This window comes from Oncorhynchus nerka, linkage group LG23 (assembly GCF_034236695.1).
Source record: "Oncorhynchus nerka isolate Pitt River linkage group LG23, Oner_Uvic_2.0, whole genome shotgun sequence".
Lineage (NCBI taxonomy): Eukaryota > Metazoa > Chordata > Actinopteri > Salmoniformes > Salmonidae > Oncorhynchus > Oncorhynchus nerka.
This window is the reverse complement of record NC_088418.1, coordinates 35,415,023-35,431,616: the sequence shown is the minus strand read 5'-3', so window position 1 is coordinate 35,431,616 and position 16,594 is coordinate 35,415,023. Positions and strand designations below refer to the sequence as shown.

At 40.0% G+C, this 16,594-nt stretch overlaps 2 protein-coding genes across 11 annotated transcripts in view; both read left to right on the top strand.

Annotated features, from left to right (window-relative positions):
• cpn1 (carboxypeptidase N, polypeptide 1) overlaps positions 1 to 16,594 on the top strand; it is a 130,434-nt gene that overhangs the window by 78,223 nt on the left and 35,617 nt on the right. For all 5 annotated transcript variants that reach the window (XM_065008068.1, XM_029629805.2, XM_029629803.2 and 2 more), the window contains 2 exons: positions 343 to 519; positions 593 to 704. In XM_065008068.1, the coding sequence (XP_064864140.1) occupies positions 343 to 519; positions 593 to 704 (289 nt within the window). The remainder of the gene's footprint in view (positions 1 to 342; positions 520 to 592; positions 705 to 16,594) is intronic.
• The window catches only part of LOC115106757 (uncharacterized), a 32,164-nt gene continuing 16,281 nt past the window's right edge, over positions 712 to 16,594 (top strand). Inside the window, exons 1-7 of one of the 6 annotated variants that reach the window (XR_010460705.1) lie at positions 712 to 7,364; positions 7,492 to 7,582; positions 8,049 to 8,150; positions 11,711 to 11,926; positions 12,077 to 12,174; positions 12,921 to 12,958; positions 13,196 to 13,236. The gene's annotated coding sequence lies outside the window, so the exon portion shown is untranslated. Of the gene's footprint in view, positions 7,365 to 7,491; positions 7,583 to 8,048; positions 8,151 to 11,710; positions 11,927 to 12,076; positions 12,280 to 12,920; positions 12,959 to 13,195; positions 13,280 to 16,594 lie in introns of those variants that run through there. The other 5 variants (XR_010460706.1, XR_010460707.1, XR_010460704.1 and 2 more) reach the window with 5 other exon arrangements.

Below are 16,594 nucleotides of genomic sequence, written 5' to 3'. Positions count from 1 at the left end.
GGCCTTTGAAATGCATTGGGATTAATGCATTATGGTTTTAGTGTGAAAACGTTATTTTTCAAGCACATTGACCAGTGGCAATCTAGATGTTTTAGAGCTTTTGTTGTTAGTTTTACAGTTTTGGCTCTACAGTTTCCAGAGGAAAGTGAATAATAATAAGTATGAACGATTTCTAAAGTTGCTCTTGATTTCAGCAAGCACACCTTGTAATAAAGTAAATACAACTAAAAAGAAAATAATCTTACCCTAACCAAGTGTTTTTTCAGTACCTTGTTTGAGTGCTGAGTGTTAAATTGTCAGATTTTTTAAATTTAATTATACTCTCTCATTGGCCTCCTACAGGTTGAACTGGAGACACTGGCAGTGATAAAGTGGATGCAGAACTATAACTTTGTTCTGTCTGCTAACCTGCATGGTGGGGCAGTGGTGGCCAACTACCCCTTTGACAAGTCAAGAGACCCCCGAATCAGAGGCAAGACTACATACGCCACAACCCCAGATGACAAGATATTCAAAAAGGTACAGGTGCATTAAAAAAAAGCTCAGTCAGATTATAGCACATGTTGAAACATGTGTCTTTGTGTACTTACAGTTGGCCAGGACGTATTCATATGCCCACAGTTGGATGCATAAGGGGTGGAACTGTGGAGATTTTTTTGATGAAGGGATCACCAATGGAGCCAGTTGGTATTCTCTGTCCAAAGGTGAGTAAAGGTCCTGCATTGATATTTGGATGAACCCAGATCAAAGTGTGATGACCAAAGTATGAAAAATGACGGTTGCTGGTACATTGATAACGTTTGATCATAAAGTCACTGGCTTTTAGTGATGGGATGTTAGGATCTTTTGACTCATTTCGTTCTTTAGATTCAGTAATGCCGAGAGCATGCAGGACCACCCCCTACCGGTGAATGATTATCTAAAAACTTGAAAGAATCATGATTCTACAAGCATCTTGTTCACAATGGGGGGCATATTGGAGCTGTCATTTATGACTGAGACGGATAAAAGTGTGCTTCAAACAATGTACATTTGTGACTCACAACTTGAATTCGGTCTTATGTAGCAAAATTTTAAGTTCTGTATTTTACATTGGATAAAATGAAAGGCTCAGAGCTACAAAATGATATATCATACACTGCATTTGAGGAAACGATGGGAAAGAAATTCTGCTTTAAAAGTTGATCAACTTGTAAATTCGCTTTGACAAAACTCTTTCAATGTTTTGGTACTAGTATTGGAGAGCCCTTTGTCTACGCCCATTCAGCATTGTTCACACCCTCTTAAGCCTTAGCCCCACCCATCTCTTTAAGGGTTGATCCAAGCGTGCTGTACTAACTTGCCAGTTACTTCCAGACATTTGAGGGAGAACAGCTCACTAAACATTACTCGCCCTAGCAGAGCTGGTTAGTCTGGTATGTTATCCAGAGCATTGGTGACTGCAACTGTGCTGTCAGATTGTCCGTAAATGCAGAGCGTTTCGCGTTCAGAGCGCACACCGGACTCTCTGGCCAATAAATAGGGTTGATCCGAAAGCTCTAACCTCACAATGACATGTCATGCTTTAGAAGCTTCTGATAGGCTAATTGACATCATTTGAGTCAATTGGAGGTGTACCTGTGGATGTATTTCAAGGCCTACCTTCAAACTCAGTGCCTCCATGCTTGACATCATGGGTAAATTAAAATAAATCAGCCAAGACCTCAGAAAAAATTGGTAGACCTCCACAAGTCTGGTTCATCATTGGGAGCAAAAACGCCTGAAGGTACCACGTTCATCTGTACAAACAATAGTACGTAAGTATAAACACCATGGGACCACGCAACCGTCATAACGCTCAGGAAGGAGACGCGTTCTGTCTCCTAGAGATGAACATACTTTGGTGCGAAAAGTGCAAATCAATCCCATAACAACAGCAAAGGACCTTGTGAAGATGCTGGAGGAAACAGGTACAAAAGTATCTATATCCACAGTAAAACGAGTCTTATATTTAAGGAAACTGGGCGTATGTTGCCATGTCACTACTTCACAGGAGAGCCATTTGAACGTAAAAGTTTTATTTTGATAAAAATGCATTTTATGGCAGAAATGCCTTCTGGAACATGTGAACTTTCATGTGCCTTAATAACAAACTTGTATGCCTTCTGTAAATACGAATAAAATTGTTAAAATTACAAGCCTAGTTGGTTTAGCCACAGAAAAAGAGGGCAACATTCCCGCTAGCCATGATTGGCTGAGATAATGAATGGGCTGGACATGTCGAGAGATGAGTTTGAATTGATCTGCCATGTAGAACGCGTCTGTCTATTTCATCTGGTCAGTATGTGTAGCTAATCCTGTCTAACAAGGCTTTAAAAAATATATATTGCATAGTAGAACTGCATGATGGCGCTGGAGGAGATGGCTGCCGGTTACTGGCCCAACGCTCTAACAACAGGGCTGGGCGTTGGAGAGCTTTGTACGAGTCTCTGTGTGTGGAGTAAAGGTGGTGTAGTGAGTGAGTGAGCTTTTTCCCTCTGGCTGCACATTTAACATGTTGGATTTAAGTTTCCCTGCATTAAAGTACCTGGCTACTATTAGCACCGCCTCTGGATAAGCATCTTCTTGTTTGCTTAAGGCCGTATACAGCTCATCAAGACAAAGGAGATGGTTGTGGACTACAGGAAAAGGAGGACTGAGCACACGCCCATTCTCATCCACGGGGCTGTATTGGAACAGGTTTAGAACTTCAAGTTCCTTGGTGTCCACATCACCAACAAACTATCATGGTCCAAACACACCAAGACAGTTGTGAAGAGGGCACAACAAAGCCTATTCCCCCTCAGGAGATTGAAAAGATTTGGCATGGGTCCTCAGATTCTCAAAAAGCTCTACAACTGCACCATCGAGAGCATCCTGACTCGTTGCATCACTACCTGGTATGGCAACTGCTAGGCCTCCGACAGGAAGGCACCACAGAGGGTAGTACGTACGGCACAGTACATCACTGGGGCCAAGCTTCCTGCCATCCAGGACCTCTATACCAGGTGGTGTCAGAGGAAGGTTACCCACCACTGCGACCTGTATGCTTTTGTTGGCTGGCCCTCACTTCATATCCGTTGCCAAACCCACTGGCATCAGGTCATCTATAAGTCTTTCCTAGGTAAAGCCCCACCTTATCTCAGCTCACTGGTCACCATAACAATACCCACCCGTAGCACCCGCTCCAGCAGGTATATTCCACTAGTCATCCCCAAAGCCTGACACAGCCAGTCTTTAAATAGCACACCCGACTACCTCATCCCCATATTATTACGTACCCTCTTACACTTTTGCAGCCCAGTATCTCTACTTGCACAACATCATCTGCACATATATCAATCCAGTATTAATGTTAAATTGTAATTATTTTAGCCTCTATGGCCTATTTATTGCCTACCTTCTTACTCTTCTACATATACTCTTGCACACACTATACATCAATAGAAAAATCTTTATTTTCTTTTGTGTTATTGACTGTACGTTTGTTTATGTGTAACTCTGTTGTTTTTGTCGCACTGCTTTGCTTTATCTTGGCCAGGTCGCAGATGTAAATTATAACTGGTTCTCAACTGACCTACCTGGTCAAATAAAGGTGAAATAAAAAAAAATTAAAGGCCCTAAGAAAACTCCAGCCACGGCAAGTGGCACCGAAGCGCCAAGTCTAGATCCATAAGACTTATTAACAGCTTCTACCCCCAATCTTGATCTTCAGCTTCAACATCTCAATTTTCATATTTTCAGTTGTATGGTCAGGGGGACTTGATACAGACTTTAAAATTCAAACAAAGGGCATTCGTCACAACGTTATAAGGTATTCTACAGAACAATTGTTTAAAGATGTCATTAAACAATACAAACACACTGACCAACAGATGAGGCAGGACTTGGTTGTCCTAGGGAGGGAGTCTGACCCTCTTGTCCTAAAGGTGAAAGTTCTCTGTCCCTTACTTTAAAACAAAACTTTAAAGATGCCATTAAACAATGCAAATAAACTTACCGACAGAGGAGGCAGGACTTGGTCCTAGGGAGAGAGTCTGACCACCTTGTCCTACAGTAAAGGGAGAAACAAAGAGAACATTCAGGCTAATGTCAGCCAACAGATTGGCTACAGCAGGGATCCCCAACCAACTTTTTATAGTTTATAGCATGGCTGAAGCACAGATCTGTGATACACAAAAACAGGTCAGATAACCATTCTTTCCTCCATAATATTGAAAACACAAATAATCAAGATCAATTTAGAGCCTACCTACTGTAATAACATGGGTGTAAAACATGGGTGAGGCATTAGTATGTATGGGTCGATCTGTGTTCACTGATCCATAGTCAGTAATGTCCAAGCGCAACAGCACTACCTGTGTGCTGAACAGGTATTTTCCATGAACGGCCCTGCATGCTTATTACCTGTGTCATAGATTTAGTATGAATGGGTCTGACACGGGTAAAACCCACTTGAAATATACAGGGTAAAACCCTGGTTATTGGTGTGAAAGGGGGTAAGTATTTGCATGGGGCGAGGCTCCCACCACCCTCTCTGATCAATTTGTTGTTGCTGCACTTCTGAACTGAAATATGAACTGAAGCTTATAAAAGGTTCTACCTACTAGCTACCACTTTGCAGTGTCAATATTACAGACTCGTCACATAAACAATATCAATTAGCCAACAGTCTGGTGCTTTGGTCGGTCAGATATTAAACGTTTTTCCAAAACTAATTGTATTTTTTGTTTCCACTGGAACCAAAAATTATGATGAATCAAGCAATACTTACCGACTACTTACATAATCTACAGCAACCACAGTTGGTTCCTGTATCTCTTGCTTAGGGATCTCGACAACTACCACTTCGGTTATGGCATCATCCTCTCCTGTCGAACCCATCTTCTTGCATTGTTTGCAAGTTCTTTTTAACCTGACATTCTATGAATGAACAAAGAACACATTTTCAATGTAAACAGAAGTACCATTGGAAAATGTGTCATGCACTCCAAATGGAATGCCTTATAAATGTGTGGGACATACAAACATGGTTTGCAGAATCCCTAAGGGTCTAACAAACTCATCTAAATAGGTACTAAACTGTACTTTTATGTAATTGCAGGTATTCATTCTAGCTATGGTACAACACTACATAATAATTCTAAGGCCAATTATTCCTACAGGTTTTACTGTAGGAATGCATACGTAATTAAATATATACAGTAATAGCTCCTATGTGATATGTAGACATTGTATATCATTTTGGTAGTCTTAGGTTATTATGTGGAAATTGGTATATCACTTCTTAAGTAAATACAATGTTGGTAACAACTTCTAATGAGCAAGCTAGAGCTATGGCATACAACTAGCTAGCAAGCTAAAGCAACCAGCTTGTCTAGCAAACAGTAACTACCAGCATATGGTTTGGCTAAGCTAACCTTAGCTAGCACCACACTGGCAGTAGACTAGCCTAGCTAGTAACATTAACCTTAGTTAGCTTATTAACTGAGGTTGCTTGCTAGCTAGCTAACTAGGCCACTGCACAGGCTAGTTACTTTATGAAGGACATCTACATTAGATCCATACTATTATATTAAGCACATGGCCAAGCTATAGCCAGGCTAAACATGGCAAATGGCTATACATTGCCAAGCTATAGCCAGGCTCCTAGCTAATGATATTATAATGTAATTAGCTAGCTACATGCTGTAGTTAGGTAGCCATAAAAAAGTTAGCTGACAGTTGGACAACCAATGTAAGCTGGCTGGCCTAACAACCACTGTCAGCAAACTGGCTTATCCTGCTATGACAACGATTAACATGCCTTTTGTATCTGTTACATTATTAACTAGATAATAAAGCAAGTGAATATAGTATAATTCACAAAATACAACTAGCTAGCTACTGTTTGTATAAACCAGCTAAATACAAGCTATGTCACTTAGTCCTTAGCTAACATTAGCTAGCTAGCTACAGTGTCTAGGTAGCAATGTTGCTAATGACAGGCTGGGACCGAGAGCAAGATGGTCCCACAAAAGGTACCTTACTTGCACTGAGATGTCACATGAAACACACTGATTATCAATTTTTTTTTTTTTTTTACTTAAGCAGGCAAGTCAGTTAAGAACAAATTCTTATTTACGATGACTGCCTACACTGGCCAAACCTGGACAACGCTGGGACAATTTGTGCACTGCCCTATGGGACTCCCAATCACAGGTGGTTGTGATACAGCCTGGATTCAAACCAGGGTGTCTGTAGTGACACCTCGAGCACTGAGATGCAGTGCCTTAGACTGCTGCGCCACACGGGAGCCCCTGATTTCAATTCAATGTTTGAACTACAAATACTACTATTTGTTTCCTCGGTTGTCCTTGGTCAACGTTCACTGTCACTGTGCTTTTGTCTTTCAACAACATGAGAACAAGTGTGAATTTTGTTTTGCTGAGTAACATTACTACAATTTCCTGCACGTGGGTATTTCACAACAATTTCTACAATTTCCAGCTGGATACAAATTTAAACTCTTAAAGTAAGCGCCCAAATCAAATACTGTTTTTACCTGACCCAAGGATTTTGAATTGAACATGGCTCGTGTGCTAAGTGATATATTGTCAGCAAAAAAACTACAAAAAAGCTAAAAAGAAAGGTTATCAAATACCTCCAGAAGAAAGGCCTGCTCAAGAAATCTGTGAGGCATACGTGCAAAGATGGATACATATGGTAAGTTAATGTTACAACTGATATTGATTGGCCTAGAGAACTTTGGGAAAGTTTGAAATGAGGAGTACTGTACTGTAAGAAATGTTTGAATATGTAAATGGTGCAGAGCTTATTGAGCTAGTCTCATAGGTTCTAGGCATATACACTTCTAGGCATGTAACATAAATGGAACAGAGTTAAAGATGTGGTTTCCATATGTCTAATACCATTCCATTTATTTCATTCCAGCCATTACAATGAACCCGTCCTCCTATTGCTCCTCCTACCAGCCTCCTCTGATGGTGACTCATATATTATTTCACCAGCTGGAACATTTCTAAAAATGTGGCTATGAACATGCATTGAAGAGAACTATCTAAGCTTTCCAGTGGCCAGTGTCCTTCATAATTGTGTGTGTGCTACTCTAGAGATTGCATTTCCAGTCTCTCTACAAGGGCTCACGCTCCTCTGTGTTCCGGTTGCATTCCAACTCTGGGCACTGGACTGCAAGCCCATGTAGAGCAAGTGAAGAGCTTAGGAGACGCACACCCTTCAAGTCTACCTTTGGCCTGCAGCCTACCACTCAAGATGTTTCATGTCTGTCTGGAAAGCTGTTCTTCTATTTCCAACCATGTGGATGTATTCCAACTGCTACTGAAAAGGTTAATTGATAATCATAGTAGAATGGAATTGAATGTAATAGAATTACTTTGACACTCAGTGATAATTTAAACATTGGCTGTCTCTAACACACCTGTGTCTGAGTCAAATGTGCATGTTTCCTTGCAGAATTTGTCAAAACAAGAGGAGGCATCCGGAAGGATTCAATGTTTAGCCCTTCTCAGGTTTCACTTACGGTTCTGGTAACATTTCTTAATCGGTAGGTTAATGAATTTGACACACTAAGAATGTTTTCGATAATGACACTTTTGGAAAGTGGTTCACAATCAGGGGCCAAGGAAAAAATAAAAAACATATTTTTGACCACCTTGGTTTGTTAATAGCTGTCACCCACAGAAAGTCCATGTTCTTTCAGCCCCCCCTCCCCCAAAATTAAGCATAACAATCATACACAAGGTACTGGTGAGTGAGGGGCTCTCTGCTACATGTTAGTTAGTGTTCCGTGGCATAGGTTAGTACAGAAGTGGAGCAAGGTATGGCGAACAGGTCTTTCCAGGCTGAAGAGAATGTGGTTTAAGGGGAAGTTAAGGTTGCGTACCAAAATATGAGTCTCAATGGGTTGAGTCTGGGGCCTACCGTGGGTTTAATTTATGAAAAGAAATGTGGGTTTCTATCGTCATATACTATTGATCTGATGTGTTAATTTCTTTGTTGCAATATTGCAGATTTGCACAGGGGCTACACTTGATATTACAGAGGACTGCATTGCACAGAGCTCAAGGACTGAGCTCCGTTCTCTGACAAGAATGACGAGAAGCCTGAGAAAGGTGAGAGGTGCATTGTGATTGTTACAGTTGTCGATCAACACTGAATTATGAGCCATTTTGACTCTGGAAAACACACCAGTTTTGTTAACCGATATTCACTCTGAGGAACATTTTGCTCACTTACAAACTGTATGCAAAAGGGTGTTTTTAATAATCAGTCTTTTGGGATACTTATTTACTGGACAGCTTAAAGGGTCTCCAAGATTTGCAACAATCAGCTTGCTTTGCCACCCATCCCGACCAGTGTTTTCCACAGGTATTTAGGTTACTTGTCATGGTGGCAGGTCGAGAAGGGCAGCATGGTACGACTGGAGAGGCTTGCACTACTGCTGCTGCCCTAATTTATTATTCTTGTGAGCCTTCACTATTCAGGCAAATGAAGCAAAAGCTTTTACAAATGTGTTTTGAGTACTGTTTTTACAGTCTGTGCCTGTATTTAGTTTTTAATGCTAGTGAGGGTCGATAATCCGCTCTCACATAGGTACATGGATGCAAAGGGCATCAGTGTCTTAACAGCGCGATTTGTCAAGGCAGGATACTCTGAGCACACCCGAATCCAGAACTCTGGCAATTGCTTCTGATTAAATACAATTTTCACAGAACCGCTTGTTGCAATTTTGATGAGGCTCTCTTGTTCAGATAGTGGTAAATGGACTGGAGGCAGGGCATGAACGGGATAACGAATCCAGTTGTTTATGTCATCCGTTTTGGGAAAGTACCTGCGTAATTGCGCACCCAACTCACTCAGGTGCTTCGCTATATCACATTTGACATTGTCTGTAAGCTTGAATTCATTTGCACACAAAAAATCATACAATGATGGAAATACCTGTGTGTTGTCCTTGTTAATGCAGACAGAGAAGAGCTCCAACTTCTTAATCATAGCCTCAATTATGTCCCGTATATTGAATATAGTTGAGGAGTGTCCTTGTAATCCTAGATTCAGATCATTCAGGCAAGAAAGAACATCACCCAGATAGGCCCGTCGTGTGAGAAACTAGGCATCATGCAAGTGGTCAAACAAATAAAAATGGTCATTAAATAATACTTTAATCTTGTCTCTCAATTTTAAAAAAACATGTCAATACTTTGCCCCTTGATAACCAGTGCACTTCTGTATGTTGTAAAATAGTTACATGCCCATATCATTGCATAGGGCACTGTTGTACATGCATTACCACTCCAATATGTCTCCCTGTCATGGCTTTTGCACCATCAATACTGTTATCAACACATCTTGACCACCAAAGACCATTTGATGTCACAAAGCTGTCCAGTACTTTAAAAATATCCCATACTGTTGTCCTGGTTTCCAGTGGTGTGCAGAAGATATCTTCCTTAATTGACCCCCCATAAAAGTAACTGTCATATACCAGGAGCTGTGCGAGGCCTGCCAAGTCTGTTGCCTCATCCAACTGTAACACATAGAATTCACTGGCATGTATGCAAAACAGTAATTGTTTCAAAACATCTCCTGCCATGTCACTGATGCGTCGTGAAACAGTGTTGTTTGATGAAGGCATTGTCTGTATAGTTTTTTGGGCCTTTTCCCCCAGCATTGTCCCAGCCATATCCGCAGCAGCAGGAAGAATTAAGTCCTCCACAATAGCATGGGGCTTGCCTGTCCTAGCCACTCGTTAGTTCACCATATAAGACGTTTCTTGCCCCTTGTTGTTAATGGTATCTGTTGCTTTCATACATGTCTTACTACTCGAAAGTCGTCTTAATTCTCGCTCAAACATTTTTTTTTCAAATTGGCATGTTTTGTTTCTAAATGTCTGCGCAAGATTGAAGGTTTCATCGAGTTGTGAGGAAAGGCACTACTCCCAGTATAAGTGAACCCCAAATCAATGTAGTTCTCATCATATTTGCTCCTTTTCGATGGTCCAACGTTCCCTGTTTGGTGTTTTCACGGGTAAGGAGGCAGTAGCTCTTCGGCTGCATCAGATTCACAACGGTTAGTGTCCATGCTAGTTGGGCTAACAACAAATGAGTTACTGATGCTAGCATTGGATGTGCTCGTGGAAGCAGAACAACTTGTGTCGTCGGTAGGTGCAGGTGTAGTACTGCTGGTAGTAGCAGTACTACCAGTAGAGCTGGTATGTGTGTCTATGCACATGGGACTTACTTTTTTAACAATTTATCAATTCTCGAGCAAACGGCATGAGCAGCAGTTACGTTTCGCTATATATGGACTGTTAGTGGAATTCCCGCGAGAGAGTAATGATTAATATGATTGGATGTTAATTATTTGACTAGGTTACCTATACATTGGTTGATCCACTAGAAGTTTTGAGATTATGCTGCAGGATTTAGAGGACATTTGTGGTTTAGACCGCTCTCCTGCCTCACTACTTCATTGCTCCAGACCAGCGCAAGGGGTTATGACTGATTATGCTTTTGGGTCCTACTGTGTCTCTCACTGACAATGAATGGACAACATAAACCTAAATAGAAACTGATAACTGTGCAAGACTTCAGGACTACTTACTAAAACTGTTGTTAGACTAAGGTTTTTATTATTTTATTTTTGTTAGGACTATTTTGCTCATACTGTTGTACTGTAGCCCACTCCCGCCCAGTCATGTTGTACAGTGCCAGAGTGGCACAGTGGTCAAAGACACTGCATACCAGTGCAAGCTGTGTTGCTACAGATGCTGGTTCAATACTTGTGCTGTCCTTGACTGAGAGACCTATTAGATGATTGTAGGTTTTTGGTTTTTCTCCCTCTAAAAACAAAAATAAATCATTCAAAATAACAAACTGGCTTAATTTACAAATTAGAAACAATATCTCACCCCATGTTCAAGAATGGCCTTTTTCTCGCTCATTTTACATTATTTGAAAACTAAATCTCCAAAATGTTATTTTTTTTTAAACAAAGCTATTATTATTATTATTAATTTATAATTATATAAAAGCCCCTTGGACATTCTCACAGCTAAATTATTAACCACGTTTTTAGCAGGACAATATATTTTGGTCATGGCTCCCGGTGGGGCACAATGGGATTGCCTTGCAGTTCTCCAGCTGTATCCACTGAAACAGTGGTGGGCGTGCGAGGTTCAAGGCACGAGGGCTGGGGGCACGGGATGGGTTGCAGAGCCACGCACAGAAGACCATGGGGAAGGGAGGAGGAGGAAGGGTGAGGGGGGTGGACCCCCACCCTGACCCACTGGGTAGCACAAAGCAACACTTTAAGTGGCATTGCGCTAATAATGGCACTGACTAGGGAAACGTTCCCGCTGTTCTTATAACCAGTCCACCGTTCAAACTAAAACAATGTAACTAATAATGGTGTGAAAAAATGCCACTTAGATATGAATTCGGGGGGGCAGATATTATTAAATATTAAAGCATTAGACCTCTCATTAAAGGCTTTACTCAAATGTTTAACTTAAATCCGAACTGGATTTAATGAAAATTACATGAAAAGCACACATTTGTAAATCCCGAACTCTAAAAGTAATTGGAAACCTTACAAAAACTAGGTACAAATTATTTGTGACATTGTGGTTACAATAAAGAATGTAAACAAGATGCTGTGTTTTTATTTACAGCAGTGATGGACAGCTGGTGGGATTTTGAAAACAGGATTTTAGAAAGTGAACCCCCCCACCTGCAAAAAATGACATTGCGACCAAAGAGAACAGACAGAATGGACGTTGTTTTCATAAAGCCAGATTCTTTCTTTGGTGCTACCCGTACCAGGGTTAGAACCGTAACCATGAGAGGACTTGAAAATGAGTCAGAGCTGAGAGATCACCAAATTAAAGGTATTTTGGTTTCAGTGCATTTCTTTAAAAAAAAATTATATAGCCTATCAATGTGTAGGCATACTGTGTAATAAAATCAATAATTAAAGGTTAAATAAAAATCTATATTTTTTTAATGATTGTTTACTAAAAATGTGGACGATTTTGCAGAGCATACAAACATGCCAACAACGATCCGTGGAGATCAGTGGACAAAGGGCTGGAAAACGGGCCGCACCAAAAGAAAACGCACGTTTGCCAAGAAAGCGGTTCGTTTTGATAGATTAAATAAATGTGTATTTGTGTGTTGGAGTCACTTTTCATTCTTAATAAATCCTTTTTTCACGTCCAAATTAAAAGCGTGCCCAAAGTAAGCTGCCTGTTTCTCTGGCCCAGAAGCTAGGATATGCATATAATTGGTAGATTTAGATAGGAACCACTCTAAAGTTTCTAAAACTGTTTGAATCATGTCTATGAGTATAACATAACTTATTTGGCAGGTGAAACCCCGAGGAGAAAGCATCCAGGAAATTTTTCTTTTGAGATCACTGTGTTTTCAATTAGTTTTCTATGGGGAACTAGATTTATGAGGCACTTGGTTGTAGTTCCTATGGCTTCCACTAGATGTCAACAGTCTTTAGAAATTGGTTGATGTTTTTCCTTTGAGAAATGAAGAAGCAACCCTTTCCTTTCTGAGTGTCAAGCCACGTGTACTTTTTTGTTTGGTGCACGCATCCTGGAACTCGCTCCACTTTAATTTTATCTGCTATTGAACACAGTATGTTCCGTCTTAAATTGGATTGATTATTTACTTTTTAAAATACCTAAAGTTGGATTAGGAAAGTTGTTTGAAATGTTTGGACCAAGTTTACAGGTAACTTATTAGATACTTTGTAGTCATGTTGGGCGAGTTGGAACCGGTGTATTTTCTGACTCAAACGCGCCAAATAAATGGATATCTTGGGGATATAACGAAGTAATCTATTGAACAAAAGGACCAATTGTGATGTTTCAGGGACATATTGGAATGCCAACAGAAGAAGATCTTCAAAGGTAAGGCATGAATTATATCGTTATTTCTGACTTTCGTATCGCACCTCCCGCCGTAAAGCCTTTTTGAAATCTGACATGGTGGCTGTATTACTCTTGTGATTTCATGAAAGTTCAACATGTATAGTTATTTAATTGGAATTTGACGCTCTGCCATTTCACTGGATGTTGTCAAATCAATCCTGCTAAAGGGATTTGATTCCTAAGAAGTTTTTAATTGATCTACCATTTCTATCATAGACTACTGTAATCGAAGGGGGCTCAAGGTGGTACCTTTCTGCTCATCTGATGAAGGTGCACATGGATCCGATTCAAACTTTGAAGACTGAGATTGAGTCATTGAAGGCAGACCAGCAGAAAGAGAAACATAATTAGAGGGCAGAGATACAGGCGACAGCTGATGCATTGGTCCAGAGCCAGGCAGCATTGGTGGAGAGACAGGCGGTGAATGACACGTTGAAGAGGGCGAGGCATGAGATGGAGTCACAATCCATTCCAGGCACACCTGTGAGCTCTGGAACTCCACCTCCGACAGGCAGAGTCAACATACCTGGCGAGTTCATCAGGTCGTCGGTTCACCCTGACATTTCTATTCCTCTTCTGACAACAGAACTTGACCAACTGCTCCCCGGGCACAGCAAGGGCCGTCCGGACCGTTATGCTGTTCTGCTAAAGCCTAATAAACAAATGCAGGTGGCTTATATCTTCAAAATGATTTATTATCCAAATGTAAAAGCATATACGGTACAGTACTGTATTTCTTCATCAGCCTCTTTATGCTTTTGTTAATAAAATAATGACAAATATACTCTTTCAAAATGCCGATGTTTATATAGTTATGGATCCATAACAAATTACTATGGGAATAAATATCACTGAGTTGCAGAAATATTGGAGCAAAGTTGTCTAATGAAGATAAACAAATGGTTGCTTACTGGAAAAACCTCTTTCAAACACACGGTCACGTTGTACAGCGCTGTTATGGCTATTAGCTGGGCTATTTTTGGGGCTTTATGGGCGGCACACAATTGGCCCAGCGTTTCTCTCTCTCTGAAAGCAGAAATAAATGTTTTGGCCTTTCCAAATATTATTTTGGCCTTTATTCAGATTACAATCACTCACTTTCATTTAGTTTTTTAAACAAAATGACCTCCAAAATATCGTTGTATATTATGAAGTTGATGACACAGTCATATACCTACATAAACCTGAGTGACTCACTCATTCATGGCTTTGGATCAAAATAAATAAGTACCAACATTCTTTCTGATAGTCTTTAATAAAGAAATGTTTTGGTTATCCTGACCTGGACACCATGTATAGTATTATAATAGCCAATTGTGGGCTATTAGCAGGACAATATACAACCGGGAGACCCATGAGGATGCTTTTGGTTTTAATTTAGAATTCTCCAATCCTCTATATGTAATTATTGGCGGAGAGTCACGTCATATTTTTCGATATACTTTTGGCCTACCGTAGGCGACATGATTCTCACTAGTGTTGAGTAACATGCTGTTAAATGTGGCGTAGGTCTTATTTATGTAAAGAGCATATTGAAGTTAGAAGCAATAGGATTTGAAGCAATAGCCTACAACTATTTTAGCTGCTCTGAGACAAGCGTGGTGACTGGTCTTGATAAATCAATGAGATTTTTTTTTTCATTGAATCTCCATTTGGGTATTGGTTACAATACAATTAGGTTTTAGAAATGTTATGCTCTTAGTGTATTTATACATTTATTTAACTAGGCAAGTCAGTTAATCTTGGAACTACCTATCCCGGATCCGGGAGAATTGCCATCAACTACACTAATTAGCATAGCGCAACGGTCAAAAAATATTACTAGAAAATATTAATGTTCATGAAATCTCAAGTGAAATATAGTGAAACACAGCTTAGCCTTTTGTTAATCACCCTGTCGTCTCAGATTTTGAAATTATGCTTTACAGCCAAAGCAAGACAAGCGTTTGTGTAAGTTTATCAATGGCCTAGCATAGCATTATGTCCAGCTAGCAGCAGGAAGCTTGGTCACGAAAATCAGAAAAGCAATCAAATTAACCGTTTACCTTTGATCTTCGGATGTTTTCACTGATGAGACTCCCAGTTAGACAGCAAATGTTCCTTTTGTCCCATAAAGATGATTTTATACCCAAAATTCCTCCATTTGCTTGTCATGTTAGGTTCAGAAATCCACCGGAAATAGCGGTCACGACAACGCCAAATTGTTTTTTAAATTATATCCATAATATCAACAAACATGGCAAACATTTTTTATAATCAATCCTCAAGGTGTTTTTCAAATATCTATTCGATAATATATCAACCGGGACAATTGGCTTTCAGTAGGAGCGAGAGGAAAAATGACTACCTCTGTCTTTTACGCAAGAATCACTCTGAGAGCCCTCAGCTGGCCACTTACGCAATGTAGTCGTTTACGCTCATTCTTCAACATAAAGGCGTGAAACTACGTCACAATGCTGTAGACACCTTAGGGAATACGTAGAAAAGGAATCTGGTTGATATCCCTTTCAGTGACCAATAGGGGTGCATAGGAACACAACGGTTTCAAAACATGAGTCACTTCCTGATTGGATTTTTCTTAGGCTTTCGCCTGCAATATCAATTCTGTTATACTCACAGACAATATTTTGACAGTTTTGGAAACTTTAGTGTTTTCTATCCTAAGCTGTCAATTATATGCATGTTCTAGCATCTGGTCCTGAGAAATAGGCGGTTTACTTTGTGAACGTTATTTTTCCCAAAATAAAAATAGTTTCTAGTTTCCTAGTTTCAAGAGGTTATTAAGAACAAATTCTTATTTACAACGACAGCCTACTCTTTCCTCCCCATCAGGGAATTGAACCCCTGTCTCCCATGTGCCCGCACGACAGGGGTATTCTTTAGCTAAATTGCCCAGTACTGTAGCCTACTCCTAACCATCGTCTTGTGCAGTGGCATATTTTCCGTTCCATCATAATGGAAACCTAGAGTTTTTTTTGTTTTTCTTGGAATAGAAACACCATAATATTAATCTAATTAATTAAGAAAAATGTCTTAAAATCAGTCCCATATTCTATGTTCTTGCAAAAAAAGGTTTTAAATTCTCGATGGACAGCCAATATTGAAGGCTTTCAAATGCTTCTCAAAGATGCCCTCTGGTGGTCAAACAGGCACTAACTAGCATTAATGGTACCAGTGGTTGACAATTAAATAATGTGCCATAGAGTTCTGCAGCACCATGCAAGCTGTGCTGCAACTTTTAAAGGACGAACTACTGTATTTGACATTGTGTTGTTATTTTGCTGAACACTAGATGGTTTAATTTTATTAGGCGAGAAAAAACCTCACCCAAATGTATAGCCCCATTACAAAATATAAATGGACTGTTTGATATATATATATATACGTATATTCAGAGCCATATTTGTTAAATTATTTTAGCCAATTATTGACAAACCTGTTAAGATGCTAACTGTGAGACCTGTTAGAGCCCCCTGGATTGTAGATGAATAGAACAATTCAAAAAAAGGTCAGGTGGCTCCAGGATGCTGGCCTTCTAGGCCGTGTTGCAAAGAAAAAGCCATACATCAGACTGGCCAATAAAAAGAAAATATTAAGATGGGGAAAGGAACACAG